This window comes from Stegostoma tigrinum, chromosome 7 (assembly GCF_030684315.1).
Source record: "Stegostoma tigrinum isolate sSteTig4 chromosome 7, sSteTig4.hap1, whole genome shotgun sequence".
Taxonomy (NCBI): Eukaryota; Metazoa; Chordata; class Chondrichthyes; order Orectolobiformes; family Stegostomatidae; genus Stegostoma; species Stegostoma tigrinum.
This window is the reverse complement of record NC_081360.1, coordinates 57,884,925-57,900,931: the sequence shown is the minus strand read 5'-3', so window position 1 is coordinate 57,900,931 and position 16,007 is coordinate 57,884,925. Positions and strand designations below refer to the sequence as shown.

General features: G+C 44.3%; 1 protein-coding gene and 1 long non-coding RNA gene across 6 annotated transcripts in view; one reads left to right on the top strand and one right to left on the bottom strand.

The window, feature by feature from the left end:
• LOC125454151 (activin receptor type-1-like) overlaps positions 1 to 16,007 on the top strand; it is a 135,967-nt gene that overhangs the window by 18,744 nt on the left and 101,216 nt on the right. For 2 of the 5 annotated variants that reach the window (XM_048534620.2, XM_048534618.2), the window contains exon 1: positions 12,876 to 13,263. The exons of 2 other annotated variants lie outside the window; for them this stretch is intronic. In XM_048534620.2, coding sequence (XP_048390577.1) covers positions 13,223 to 13,263 — 41 coding nt within the window. In that variant the 5' untranslated portion in view covers positions 12,876 to 13,222. Of the gene's footprint in view, positions 1 to 12,875; positions 13,264 to 16,007 lie in introns of those variants that run through there. One more of the 5 variants, XM_048534619.2, reaches the window with a different exon arrangement.
• Positions 4,553 to 13,721, bottom strand: LOC125454152 (uncharacterized). Its single transcript, XR_007247930.2, has 3 exons — positions 12,991 to 13,721; positions 4,982 to 5,125; positions 4,553 to 4,621 (listed from the first exon to the last, which is right to left on the bottom strand). It is a non-coding gene; the product is annotated as an uncharacterized LOC125454152 (long non-coding RNA).

Here is a 16,007-nt window from a genome sequence, read left to right as displayed (position 1 = left end):
AGCATGGAATGCTGAAGAGTAAGGACTGACTTGTAACAGAATTACTTGGCAACTTGTAAAGTGAGAGGCAATTTCTTTCAGCAGCAATTGACATGATGTTCACCCTGCAAAATCTTCCTGCTCCCCTTGTTTCTCCCATACTTGCCACCCCACTGCAGAACTGAAATCACTCCATGAAAGCCAGTATCCCATCACCAAGTCACACTTTATTTATATGTGCATAGTACATGATAGTGATCTACCTAGCTCAGAGCCAGCTCCTAAAATGAACAGTACTTTTAACATATCTGTCAACTAGGGCTCCCTAATTTGACCAAGTTAACAGTCCCAGTCAGGGAACTCATTCTATGAGGTTGGCCTAGCTAACCATGTTCCAATCACTACATCTCTCCCCATCTAAGTCCTGGGACATTGGCCACTTTTTTTTAAACTTGTAGCCTCCCCTGGGGTGTTTAGCATACCAGGTCCAGTACCCCCAGCTCTGGCTCATTTACTGGTGGTGTCTACCAGATCGTGACCCAGCTCTTGTGTCTGGACCATCACGGAAGACGTTCATCATCTTCTGGCATTGAGGCTGCAACATTGGCCGTGTCCATCTTATCCTCAAATGCTGGGCAGAGGGGAGAGCCCACAGTTCTGACAGCTTTGCTGGATGCTCCAAGGGACTGGGTATGTTTTGCTCCTAGTCCATTTGCGCGGTTACAGCTTTCATGTGGTCCACGTGCTTGTTCAGGACCGACTGTCGACCCAAACTTTGTACGTCACGGGACCTGAACTTGCGTTGATTATGCCTATTACCTATGCAGGCCATTCCCATTGTTTTGACACCAAACTCATCTCCTAACATAAACTGCGTCTCTCATTTAGAGGAGTCTTGTGTCTGGCATTAGCATTCCTGATGCTGTTTTACCACTCACCCAAGTCTAGCAAAATCGAGTTTACCCTGTTGCAGAATCTTCTCCCCATTAGCAACTGTGCTGGAGCTATCCCTGCAGTTGTGTGCGAGGTGGTCCTATAATTGAACAAGAACTGGGACAGTTTGGTAGCAAGTGACACTGTAGGCTGTTTCTATAAGCCTACTTCAAGGCTTGGACTGCTCTTTCTGCCAGACCATTGGATGATGGATGGTATGGAGCTGTTCTTTCATGTTTAATGCCATTTGACTTTAGGAAATACTTGAATTCCTTGCTGTGTATTACAAAAGCTGTTTTTGGCTTTTCAATCATTGTCCCCTTGTTTTCTGAATGCACGCTATGTATGTCAAACACTTTGAATGGGCGACCACAATGACATAGAGCATAAAGCCAATGAAAGGACCGGCACAGTTGACGTGTCACTGAGTCCAGGATTTATCTGACCATTCCCATGAATGTAGGGAGCTGCTGGTGGTAATTTTTGCCCTCGTCGGCATTCTGGGCACTGCCTCACCAACGGGGGTATGTCGACATCCAATCCTGGTCACCAGGCATAATTTCTTATGAACAGCTTCACTTTGGATATTCCTGCATGATCCTGGCAGAGTTCAGCCAGCAGCAACCTTTGCTTGCGACAATCACACTTGCTCTCCATAATAATGTGCTATGATCTGGTCTCACTGGGTCCAGAAAAGTTTCAATTCTGGCTGTGATGGTCCTTTTGTTTCCCCCATCACCACCAGCTGTTTCACTTTTGCCAGGAGAAGATCCTTTTGCATCCACAGTCTGATACAGTCAGTTGTGACTGGAAGAGTATCCAGAAAGTTTAAACCAGAAAAGACTTTTTTTTTGAGACGTGTCACTGGTGATGTACCCATGAGTGGGAAGCAGTTCAAGGCATCCATATTTGCCACTTGGCCTCCTGGACAGTGTTCCAAATTGTAATTGTACACACTCAGAACAAGAGCTCACACTGGATTTGATCTGAAGCTGTGGACAGCACGGCCCCATCATATTTAAGTAGCCCAAGCTGGGGTTGTGGTCCATTACTATTACAGATTTACATCTGTAAATGCAGGTATTCAGCACATCTCAGCACTATATCTCGCTTGGAATCGCAGTGTGCCAACATCTTAAATGACGATAGCTGCTTCTTCACTTTCATAAAGGCTACATCTTGGCTATGAGACCATTTCCAAGGCTGACACTTCTTCAGTAGCAGCTGTAAGGGTGCCATATGGAGGCCAGGTTATGTATGCATTTACCATAATAATTTACAAATCCAAGGAAAGACTTAGGCTCTGATTCAGACCTGGGAGCCGGTGCACCTTTGATCACCTTCACTTTATCTTCCAACAGATTGTCGGATCTCCATTTCTACTTAAGAGGCTTGATGTCCAATTTTGTTTGATAATACAATGGAATGTTTTGCCACATTAAATTGAAGTAGTAATGCAAGTTGTCATTATTTTGTTGTGATATTGTACAAAACTTCCATTTTGCCAGTTCTAATCCTTCCCATTCATCAATAAAAACACACACTGTAGATAGTTTGTAAAGGTTCTATGAAAAGTTCTAGTCATTCTATCAACTTGGCATGATTGGCAACCTCTCCAAACTAAAGATGCGGGTAACTAGAACCCGAATGGTTGCAGGTGGATGCTCTATAAAAGCTGTTTTTGCATTGTTCAGCACCTTCCACAAAGAAAGCTGAATTCTCCACAGTAGACCGTAGAGATGCAAATGTCTGAAGTCAGTACAGCACTCAGTTTGAAGAAGGACTCCCCTGTATTCTCAATCATGACAGCTGCATGTCAGTTTGTCCAAATGCATTCACTTTTTGCTTAATAAAAACTGAAAGAACTGCAGATGCTGTAGATCAGAAACAAAAACGGAAGTTGCTGGAAAAGCTCAGCAGCTCCGCCAGCATCTGTGAAGGGAAATCAGAGTTAATGTTGCAGTTCTGGTTACCCTTCTTCAGAACTGATGACAGCTACAAAAATGTTGGTTTCTGTCCAGAAGATAGGGTTGGGGGAGAGGCTAATGATAGTTGGGCATAGAGCACAAAGAGAGAGAAGAACAGTTGGACAGACAAAGGAGTGGATAATGATCTGGCAGGGAGAGTGAAAGCTACAAATGGACAATATTAATGGCTAACAAGTGGTGGTGTGTAATGCCACACTATGTGATAACAAGGCCTGGTGGGGTGGGAGTGGGGGCTAGGACATGGGAGAGTTTAGGCCCTAAATTTATTAAACACGAAATTGAGTCTGGAGGGCTTCAGGGTTCTCAAGCGGAAAATGAGGTGTTGCTTTTCTAGCTTGTGCTGAGCTTCAGTGGAACACTGCAGCAAACCAGAGACAGAGATGTTGGCCAAGGAACAGGGTGGTGTGTTAAAGTGACTGGCAACTAGATGTTCTGCAAAGTGGTTTTCCAGTCTACACTTTATTTCTCCAGTGTAGAGGAGGCAGCATTGTGAGCAGTGAATGCAGTAGACTAGATTGTGTGAAGTACCGATAAAGTGATGCTTCACTTGGAAGGTATGTTTGGGCCCTTGGATACTGAGGAGGGACAAGGCAAATGAGTGGGTGTTACACCTTCAGTGATTGCAGGGCAAGATGCCGTGGTACGGTGGGGGTGGCAGTGTTGGGAGTAATGGAAGAGTGGACCACAGTGCCCTGGAGGGAATGGTCGAAGGGGAAGGCAGATAAGGGACAGGAGGGGAATATGTGTCTGGTCTTGGCATCTCTTTTGAGGTGGCAGAAATGGCGGATTCCCCAGCAGTGTCGTTTACAGGGCTCTCAACTGGGTCTGATCCATTTCCTGCACTTCCACCCTCATCCTCTCTTTTCCCTCCCATAACAATGATAGGATTCCTCTTGTCCATGCCTACCATCCCACCAGTGTCCACATCCAGAGGATTATCTGCCAACATTTCAGCCCTCTGGACTCAATACTGAGTTCAATAATTTTAGGGCCTAAACTCTCCCATGTCCTAGCCCCCAACTGAAACACACCATGCCTTGTTATCACAGTCTGGCATTACACACTACCTATTGTTAGCCATTAACAGTCTCCATTAATAGCTATTCGCCCTCGTAACCAGATCATTATCCACTCTTTTGTCTGGCCAACTGTTCTTCTCTCTCTTTGGGTTCCATCCTTACCTACCATTTACTCCTTAACCCCTTCGCCACCCTATCTTCTGCATAAAAACCAACATTTTCCTAGCTGTCATTACAAGGTGTGGAGCTGGATGAACACAGCAGGCCAAGCAGCATCAGAGGAGCAGGAAAGCTGTGATGCTGCTTGGCCTGTTGTGTTCATCCAGCTCTACACCTTGTTATCTTTTCTCCAGCATCTGCAGTTCCTACTATTTTCCTAGCTGTCATCAGTTCTGAGGAAGGGTCACCAGACCCGAAACATTAACTCTGATTTCTTTTCTCAGATGCTGCCAGACTGACTGTGCTTTTCCAGCAACTTCTGTTTTTGTTTCACTTTTTGCTCAATGTCTTTGTCATGTACATCTCTGGTAAATTTGACAATGTAACTTTCCTGGAAGCATCTGTAAATGTGACCTAACGGGTGATTAATTGGAAAGTAAGACAAGGACATTTAGAAACATTTTCACTTTATTTGCACAATATTTTCTGCACTTGGATTTGCTCTGGGGCCCAGTCTCTGTTCCTGCTTCCTTTATTTTGTGCCTAGAAAATGAGTGGAGTGGAAAGGAAAAGAAAGAACAATGTTATGCATTAAAATGATGTGGAACTACAAATTGATCACTGGAGAAAATACAATGTATTGAATGTATACATATGACTGGATATATCCAAAAAGGATATTGACTTTATTTCTAAAATACAGAATTTATGCAGCTGCAATGTTAACTTATCTATGGCCTCCACAGGTGATGATTTTCCTGATGATGACTTCCAGCATTTTGTATTTTTGTTCAAATCTCCAGTGATGGATGTTGTTGTTTGACATTTTCAATTACTTTACTATACCTCAAAGACTTTTTTGTAATAATTGTTGATTTATGTCTATCTGTTCTATTTTCATACCTGCCTTCTTTGAGTGGATTAGTGCTTTGCTTTGTGTCCTCGTCCCCTTTTCCTTGCTTCAGTTGTTGTTGAAATTCAGTTTGAACAAAGGCTTTTACAACTATGACAGTGACAATGTCATTCAGCAAGTTGTGTAAGGTGTATCTGTGTGAAATTAGAATTGAAAAGGAAGAAATTACTTTATTTCATTATCTTTGCTGGCTTAGTTCTCTAACAATGACATAGGTTTTGGGTGGTGTTGTAGACATTGCTTTCAGTCAATGCTGATTGAATAATTACTTTTGCTTTGATGCTGGGTCCCCAAAACATGGTAATTAAAAGTGTCTGTTAAAATGCTAGGGTTACAGTTTGGATAACAGCTGTACAATTATGTGAAGTTGCTTATTGGAAACAGGTTATAATTTCACTCTGCCATAGAATTTGCTAGGAGATTCTTTATCAGAACTAGAAGTGATACTAGAGTAGCTTTCCATCTACCTAGTCTGGAACTATTCCAGGCTAAGTTCAGAACCTCTGCTGCTGGCCTGGCTGTGATCCACAGCACAGACCAAGTATGAAACCTGGTACTCATGTATCTAGGTTGTAGGCAGAACATTTAGAACTATATGCAATTACAAATACAGGGTCCATCCCCCAGATATACTGGCACACTTCATTCAGGGCAGGGGTCTAAGGGCTTCCTATTTTGTAAATTTTGAGTATTCTCACTACAAATAATTTAATCTTAACTTTGAAAATTCTTACTTTACCGTTAGTAGGTTTTTAAATATTAAAAATTAAGTAACATTTCAGTTTGTCCTTCTGTAACAAACTAACTCTGTCATAATTACTTAAAAACCACAGATATCACCCTTTCTTTCTCAGATGCACTTCCCTCTCCACCAACTTGCTGGGGTCCCGTAGAAACACTTTGCCTCCCAGATAATAGATGTTCTTTCCCCTCCAAATGCCCCACATTTAAGGGAAATACGTTTCTTCAAACTGCTGTCTCCACATCACACAAACCTTTTCTTCTTGGTTATCTAATCAAAACACTGCCCAGCTGCAGTCCTTTCCTGATACTACTACTTTTTGGAGGGAAGAGGAATTCCTTTAAACAGACAGGAATTCATGATCAATCACAACATCAGGATTCGCAAGTTGGAGCTTGAAGCAAAGAACCCCAGGGTGAAGCACTGGTGTCAGGCAGGAACCACATTCAGATTAGCTGTGACAGGAGCATTAAACAATGTAATGGCAGTCATTTATTTCACAAATGAGTAAGACATGTTTGATGAACCTGAGTTTAAGAAAGGATTGGTCTGACAGTGCTGAAATTCACTAACAATATGACCATAATTGGAATAGAATAGCTGACCTGACTAGCAGAGTCTAATTTCACAGGGGAAAAAAAAATCACTTGTGAAAAATCAAACAGTAGCCCAGAAAATCTGTGGTGCCATGCCCATTTTTAAGTTATTAACCAGACAAAGCCAGAGTCATTAAGTCATACAGCAGGGAAACAGACCCTTTGGTCCAACCAGTTCATGCTGATCATAATTCCAATCTAAAGTCCTACCTGTCTGAGCTTGGCCCATGCCCCTCCAAACATTTCTTATTCATGTACTTGTCCAATTTTTAAAAAAAATGTTGTAACTCTACCAGCATCCACCACATCCTCTGGAGGTTCATTCCACACATAATTCAGTCTCTGTGTAAGAAAAGGTGCCCCTCATGTCCTTTTAAATCTTTCTCCTGTCACTTTAAAATTATGACCCCAGTACTGAAATCCCCCACCATAGGAAACAGACATCTGCCATTCAACTTATCTATACACCTAATGATTTTAAAAATCTTTATGAAGTCATCCTTCAACCTCCTATGCTCCAGTGGAAAAAGTCTTAGCCTGTCCAGCCTCTCCCTATAACTCACATTTTCCATTCTAGCACCAAACTGGTAAATCTTTTCTGAACCCCCTCCAGCTTAATAATAACCTTCCTATAACAGGGTAATCGGAACATGGGCCGAAGGGCCTGTACTGTGCTGTACTTTTCTAGAACTGGACAGAGTACTTCAGAAGAGGCTTCACAATGTCCTGTACAGCATCATCATAACTTTTCAGCTCCAATACTGAAAGGTCTGAGCAATGAAGGCAAGTGTGCTAAATGCCTTCTTAACCACCCTGTCTACATATGATGCAAATTTCAAAGAATTATGTACCTGAACCCCAAGGTCTCTCTGTTCTACAACACAACTCAAGCCCTACTTTTAATTGTGTAAGTCCTGTTCTTGTTTGTTTTACCAAAATGCAATAACTTGCATTTGTCCCAATTAAACTCCACCTGCCACTCCTCAGCCCATCGACCCCAATCAATCAAGATCTCTTTGTAATCTTAGATCATTTTCTTCACTGTCCAATATACCACCAATTTTGGTGTCATCTATAAACTTACTAACCATGCCTTCTTTATTTTCATCTAAATTATTTATATAAATGCCAAACAAAAGTGAACCCAGCACTGATCCCAATGGAACACTGCAGGTCACAGGCCTCCAGTCCGAAAACAACCCTCTACCATCACTCTCTGTCTCCTGCGGTTAAGCCAATTTTGTATCCAATTCGCAAGCTCACTGTAAATTCCATGTGACTAAACTTTACTACTTAGTCTACTTAATGTGGAACCTTGTCACAGGCTTTACCAAAGTCCATCTAAACAACGCCTGTTCTGCCCACATCAATCTTTTTGGTTACTTCCTCAAAAAGGATGACTAAGCCTCCAATTTTCTGCTTAGGTAGATCCTTAAAAAGTGATGACTTGCTCTCATTTGGGTTCAATAGTTTCTGAGATCAATGATCAGTTCAATCTGTGATCCGCAGACTCTGGCACCTTTCAGGGGAGGTGGCACTTGAAACATTATGCAGATGAGGAGATGGAGTTTTGTGTCCTCTTTTTTATGCTTTGATACCACCTCTGTGTGATACTGATGAAGTTTCTCACTGTGTTTGGTATGTTTCCAAATAGATCTTCTCCATTTTGGTCAATGATAACCTAATTCCCAACAGTTGGTAGAGATCTACAATCTCATCAGAAATGTTTTGAGAACACCCCCAAAGTGTTTCCATGGTACTCCTGCGAGTCTTCTTCCATAAGTAACTTTTCAGTAGATTAGTATAAATATGGGAGTCTGGTGTCAGGCACATGATTTTTAAAAAAAAATTCATTCATGGAATGAGGGTGTCACTAGCTCAGCTAGCATTTATTGTCCATCCCTAATTGCCCAGACCGCAGTTAAGAGCTAACCACATTACTTTTGGCTGGAGTCATGTATAGGCCAGACCAGGTAAGGATGGAAGATTTCTTCCCTAAAAGACATTAGCAAACCTAATGGACTCTTCCTGACAATCAGCAATTATTCAATTGTCATCATTAGACTCTTACACCCAGATTATTACTGATTTCAAATTCCACAATCTGCTGTGGTGAGATTCGAACCCAGCTCCCCAGAACATTACTTGAGTCCCTGGATTAATAGTCTAGTACCACTTGGTCATTACTTTACCCTAAATGACACAGGAAAGACTCAGGAATGCAGGAGTTAAAAATTACAGTGCCAGAGACATCGTGTAGTCAGAAATAGGTTACCAGCATCCATATACCCAACCATATGTTGTTTAAATGCTGCTATTGTATCAGCCTCCACCGCCTCCTCTGGAAGCTCATTCCATACACACATCTTCGGCGTGAAAAAGTTGTCCTTTTAAAAGGTCCCTTTTAATTTTTTTCCCTTTCATCTTAAACCTATGCCCTCTAATTTTGGACTCCCCTCCCCTTGACTATTCACTCTATCCATGCCCCTTATGACTTTATAAACTTCTATGAGTTTGCCCCTCAGCCTCATATGCTCCAGGGAAAATAGCCCCAGCCTATTCAGCCTCTTCCTATAGCTCAAACGCTCCATTTCTGTAAATCTTTTCTAAAGCCTTTCAACTGTCACAACATCTTTCCTGTAGCAGGGAGACCAGAACTGAACATAATATTACAAAGTGCCCAAACCAATGTCCTGCACACCCAAAAGATAGTCTCCCAACTGCTATACTTCTTTCACGTTCTGGAGAGAGAAGGAGAGAGGAAAGGATGGTAAAATATGGGCTATGGAGATATGGCTGGAGAGTGTGACTAGCTGCGTAACTCTTTTGGGAGCCAGTTCAGACATGATGGGTTGAATGGCCTCCTGTATTTTAAAATTCAGTGATTCGAAAATGAAAATTGCAAAAGTGGGCCACGATTTTTTTTCTGAGATAACAAGGTCTAGAGCTGGATGAACACAGCGGGCCAAGCATCAGAGGAGCAGAAAAGCTGACGTTTCGGGCCTAGACTCTTCTTCAGAAAGGGGAAGGGGAAGGGGGATCCGAAATAAATAGGGAGAGAGTGGGAGGTGGATGGAAGAAGGACAGAGGAGAAGATAGGTGGTCAAAGAGGCGAGGATGGAGCCAGTAAAAGTGAGTGTATGTGGGGAGGTAGGGAGGAGATAGGTCAGTCCAGGGAGGATGAATTGGTCAAGGGGGTGGGATGAGGTTAATAGGTAGAAAATGGGGGGGGGGGGGGGTGGGTGGGCGCTTCTTCCTGTCCCACAGGCCCAACCAGTTCTCCTCCACTGGCACCCTTATCCGCTTAACCGAACTTGTCCTCACCCTTAACAACTTCTTCAATACCTCCCACTTCCTACAGACAAAGGGGGTGGCCATGGGTTCTGCATGGGCCAAAACTATGCTGTGTCTTTGTAGGTTACGTGGAACAATTCCTCTTCCGTACCTGCACTGGCCCTAAACCCCATCTCTTCCTCCATTACATTGATGACTGTATCAGCGCCGCCTCGTGCTCCCATGAGGAGCTTGAACAGTTCATCCACTTCACCAACACCTTCCACCCCAACCTTAAGTTCACCTGGACCATCTCTAATACCTCACTCTACTTCCTGGACCTCTCTGTCTCCATCTCCGGCACTCACCTAGAAATCGGTATCCATTTCAAGCCGACTGACTCCCACAGCTACCGAGAATATGCCTGCTCCCACCCACCTTCCTGCAAAACTGCCATCCCCTTTTCCCAATTCCTTCACCTCCACTTCATCTGCTCCCAGGATGAGGCATTCCACTCCCGTACATCTCAGATTTTCTTGTTTTTCAAGGACTGCAACATCCCCCCCCTCAGTGGTCGAGAACGCCCTCAACTGTGTCTCCTGCATTTCCCGCAACTCATCCCTCACACACCCTCCCCACAAATAACAACCAAAAGAGAATCACCCACGTCCTCACATACCACCCCACCAATTTCCGGATCCAACGCATCATCCTTGGACACTTGTGCCATCTGCAATCCGATCCCACCACCAAAAACGTTTTTCCCTCCCCACCTTTATCTTCTTTCCAGAGTGACCAGTCACAAGCTTCAAAATCTCCCCTCCCCCTACTGTATCACAAAACCAGCCCAGCTGGTCACTGAGATAACAAAGTGTGAAGCTGGATGAACACAGCAGGCCAAGCAGCATCTTGGGAGCACAAAAGCTGACGTTTTGGGCCTAGACCCTGAAGGGCCTGCTGTGTTCAACCAGCTTCACACTTTGTTATCTTGGATTCCCCAGCATCTGCAGTTCCCATTATCAGCTGGTCTCTGCCTCCCTATCTCCTCCTCCCACCTGAAGCCCCACCTCATCTCGTACCCACTAACCTCATCCCACCTCCTTAACTTGTCTGTCCTCCCTGGACTGACCTATCCCCTCCCTACCTCCCCACCTACACTCACCTTTACTGGCTCCATCCTTGCCTCCTTGACCTGACTGTCTCCTCTCCCCCATCTTCTCCTCTATCCATCTTCTATCCGCCTCCCCCTCTCTCCCTATTTATTTCAGAAACCCCCTCTCCTCCCCCATTTCTGAAGAAGGGTCTAGACTCGAAACAGCAGCCTTCCTGCTCGTCTGATGCTGCTTGGCCTGCTGTGTTCATCCAACTCTACACGTTGTTATCTCAGATTCTCCAGCATCTGCAGTTCCTCCTATCTCTGACATGATTTTTTTTCTCTCAGTTGCAAAATCCGAAGTTTATCTTTGCTCAGATTGTTTGTACACGTTTTGAAACAAGTCAGAAGAGAATGTTAGGGACAAGGTTTTAATTCCTCAATAGATAGCCAAGGTCGATGATTTGCAGAAATACGCAGTGAATAGTGGCATGATGTTCTGTAGGACACTGGTTAAAAAAACATCCCAGTACTCTTTAATGAAAACAGAATTTGGCTTAATCCGCCATCATATGTTAATGTCTTTTAACATCAGAGTTTCAAGTTAATACACTTATTACTAATGTTGTGCAAGTCAAGGTGAGATCAGCCAGTGTTGTATATGAAAGACAAAGAAAATTATCTATCAGGGATTCTTATACCGTAACAAAGTGTGGAGCTGGATGAACACAGCAGGCCAAGCAGCATCTCAGGAGCACAAAAGCTGACGTTTCGGGCCTAGACCCTTCATCAGAGAGGGGGATGGGGAGAGGATTCTGGAATAAATAGGGAGAAAGGGGGAGGCAGACCGAAGATGGAGAGGAAAGAAGATAGGTGGAGAGGAGAGTATAGGTAGGGAGGTAGGGAGGGGATAGGTCAGTACAGGAAAGATGGACAGGTCAAGGAGGTGGGATGAGGTTAGTAGGTAGGAAATGGAGGTGTGGCTTGAGGTGGGAGGAAGGGATGGGTGAGGGGAAGAACAGGTTAGGGAGGCAGAGACAGGTTGGGCTGGTTTTGGGATGCAGTGGGTGGAGGGGAAGAACTGGGCTGGTTTAGGGATGCGGTGGGGGAAGGGGAGATTTTGATGCTGGTGAAGTCCACACTGATACCATTGGGCTGCAGGGTTCCCAGGCGGAATGAGTTGCTGTTCCTGCAACCTTCGGGTGGCATCATTGTGGCACTGCAGGAGGCCCATGATGGACATGTCATCTAAAGAATGGGAGGGGGAGTGGAAATGGTTTGCGACTGGGAGGTGCAGTTGTTTGTTGCGAACTGAGCGGAGGTGTTCTGCAAAGCGGTCCCCAAGCCTCCGCTTGGTTTCCCCAATGTAGAGGAAGCCACACCGGGTACAATGGATGCAGTATACCACATTGGCAGATGTGCAGGTGAACCTCTGCTTAATGTGGAAAGTCATCTTGTGGCCTGGGATAGGGGTGAGGGAGGAGGTGTGGGGGCAAGTGTAGCATTTCCTGCGGTTGCAGGGGAAGGTGCTGGGTGTGGTGGGGTTGGAGGGCAGTGTGGAGCGAACAAGGGAGTCACGGAGAGAGTGGTCTCTCCGGAAAGCAGACAGGGGTGGGGATGGAAAAATGTCTTGGGTGGTGGGGTCGGATTGTAAATGGCGGAAATGTCGGAGGATGATGCGTTGTATCCGGAGGTTGGTGGGGTGGTGTGTGAGAACGAGGGGGATCCTCTTTGGGCGGTTGTGGCGGGGTGGGGTGTGAGGGATGTGTCGCGGGAAATACGGGAGACGCGGTCAAGGGCGTTCTCGTCCACTGCGCGGGGGTTGGGGGGCGGGGGAACGTTGCGGTTGTTATACCGCAAGTTAGTTTCACGACTCTATTTAAATCTGAATAGCGAATGTTCTGTTGGATTTGGAAACATTTCCAGTCAATGGAAATGAATTAGATTCACGGGTACGGAAGATTTGCAAGACTACTTTGCGATGGACTTTATCATGGGGGTTATTAAAGACTGAAAAGGTGCATTCAGGTTTTCAACAAGAAAGCAAAGCGCGGTGACACCTGAACAGACGGTGTCTGATTTTTACTTGGTCCGATCTCTGTCCACCTCCAGGCACAAATTAACACCCCCTCTCCACACATCCACCCTCGCTCTGTGCACCCCCTCGGGTGCCTGCCTGGGGAAACTGCACAAGGAGGAAATGATGTGGTAATGGGCTTGTTAATTCCAGCCCAGGACTGATCAAGCGCTTCTCTCCCCATGGGGTGGAGGAGGAGACAAAACAAGAACCAATACCCATCGTATAAGCTGCATCACCAGCTTCTCAACTTCTTCCCTCGAAGGCAAAACACAGCGGTCGCGACAAAATCGCAAACTTCGAGTTCCGGTAAAGCAATGTCGGCTGAATTTGGCTGATCAAAACAGATCCGTACAGTTTAAGGGAGTTTGCTGTGCGTGTCGAAACTCCCTTGTATGGTTGAACGTTCTTTGCTGTAGTGGCAGAACCTGGCTCTGAGGGGTTGGATCGATGTCGATTTCTTCTCGACAGGGATTTGAACTTCGCAAGAGGTAAATTAGAACTTTAGTTAAGAATCCTTCCATTAGCTGCACAGAGCTGGTCGCATTTCATTTCTGTAAAAGTGTGCTGACAGATAGCTTCAATTCAAGATCTACTTCTTGTAGCTGAGGTCTTAGCGAAACTCCGCAATTTATTGTTCGACTTTTCTTCCATCTGATTCAGCTGCACAGCTTGCCAGGGTGGAATGCCCGGCTTCATGTGGCAGCCCCAGGCCAACGTGGTCCCAGCTGTTACCCACTGCAATGCCAAGTTTGAAATCTCTGTGAACAGGGTAACCATAGGATCCTGTGTAGAATCCTGGGAAACGTTCAACTCCGGCGACTCTTCCCTCCTTGGAAAGTTTGTTTTTCTCTCTCTCTCCAGTTTAAATGGCGGTCTGGTATTGGATTATATTCCCTCTGGCCCGTGAGGGCTGGAGATTACATGACTATCCACTTTCGATTATTGGCTAACGTGCTCGCTTCAATATATTTCCGACTGAAAGACATTATACGGCATAGACTATCATTAGATTGAAAATGATCAAACTGATAATAGTGAGAGGGATGCATTGTAAGGTTTCGTTTAAAATTCTTGTCGGAAGAGGGAATGCTATTGGTCTCCTCAAAAGCCATACCTTGTTCTGTTTCCTTTTTACACCACTTCATTTAAATTACAATAAACAAAGGCTTCCTTGGGTTACGTTCTGCTGGGTTTTGGACTGAATTCAACCACTATGTTGGTTTCAGGCTATACTGTTGTTTACTGATTCCCCTCCACACTGCTGCCTTGGATCAACCACCACACCTCCCCACTGAACCATGGACCCAATTCAATTCCAAAATAGACTTGCTCCATTGCTACTTATTGTCGCAAGGATTCTACCTGAAATCACTCCCTCAGCTATTGGAACATATCATTTCATTTCAGCATCCACCAATATATTTAGCTTCCTGCAGTGGCCTGTGCGATCTAAGCTATCAAGTTTTGAGAAGATTTGTACCTCAGGTTGAGGTTCTGGATGTGAGTTTGCTTGCTGAGCTGGAAGGTTAGTTTTCAGACGGTTCATCACCATTCTAGGTAACACCATTAGTGAGACTCCAGTGAAGCGCTGGTGTTATGTCCGGCTTTCTATTTATGTGTTTAGGTTTCCTTGGGTTGGTGATGTCATTTCCTGCGTTGATGTCATTTCCTGTGTTGGTGATGCCATTTCCTGTTCTTTTTCTCAGAGGGTGGTAGATGGGCTCCAAATCAATGTGTTTGTTGATGGAGTTCCATTTGGAATGCCATGCTTCTCGGAATTCCTGTGCGTGTCTCTGTTTGGCTTGTCCTAGGATGGATGTGTTGTTCCCATCCTAGGACAAGCCAAACAGAGACAAGCACGAGAATTCCTAGAAGCATGGCATTCCAAATGGAACTCCATCAACAAACACATTGATTTGGAGCCCATCTACCACCCTCTGAGAAAAAGAGCAGGATGCAGCAACACAGGAAATGACATCACCAACCCAAGGAAACCTAAACACATAAATAGAAAACCGGACATTACACCAGCGCTTCACCAGAGGCTCACTAATGATGATCTAGAATGGTGACGAAATGTCTGAAAACTAACCTTCCAGCTCAGCGAGCAAACTCACATCCAGAATCTAAGCTACGTTTCTCTATCTGTTTGACTACCTTGCTTTCACATTCTTTTGCTCTGCTATTTTGTCTTCCAACTCTTCTTCTGTTAGCCTGCCTTTCAATCATACTACGATGTATTAATTCTCCTCCTATCTTTTTTTTCCTGTAGTCACCCAGGTGAATGCCTCCCTTCAATTATCTCATTGCCCTTTGTTCCTCAGTTACTTCACAGTCAGGGAACAAAATGTAAGTTGATAACAGTCAGCTCTGTTTTCACCAGTTTTCCCAATTTCAAGACTAAGACTGTGCTGTCAGGCCATCTGCTGATGTGTTGAATGAAGGGTGTTTTCAACTTATACCAGGAAGATGGAATCAGTTTTTTTTTTGGCTTCCACAATAAACTTTTCTCCTTTGCTGACTCTATCTCCTTTCCAAGCATTTTGATTCAGCTTATTGAAAATCTCAATATCCTATCTTGTGTAGAGTAAAACATCAAAACCAATAAATTGTCCATCACTAACGTAATTTCCTTGCTCTTCCAGAATGGTTTCCCAAATTTGTTTCTTTGGAACTGTGCCAGTGAAGCCTTTAACTACATTTCCCTTATTCCAGTTCAATTTATTTTCAACGTTATTCTTCACACCCTCCATTCTCCATAAACATTAACTTGTCCAAAATTCTCACTCCCTGCACCATATTTGACTTAGCTTTCATCGGTCATTGTTGGTCTATGCTGGCTTTCTGTCTTCAGTTTGAATTGGAAAAGTCTGTTTGTCAACTCCCTTCACTATCTCACCTGACCTCTTCTAGCCTGATGATAATTTCTTTCATCTTTTGGATTTTTTGTTTCTGCTCTTCTCTGCATCCAGACATGCATTTTTCTAACATTTAGTTACAAAGCCTTTAGCTGCTGTGACCCTACTGCCCAGAGCAAAGAATTTACCTCTGATCACTCTGGAAGGGGTAGGTGTCTCAAAAGTGTAGGTGTCTCAAAATTTTGAACAACTGTTGAAGCTAGCAGTATCACACTAATGTTATTCAGTGAATCCTTAAGTGGGTTTCTCCACCAACAGGATGTTGCCAACATGCAAAAGGACGTCATGCCTAACACACAAATGAGTGAGACAGA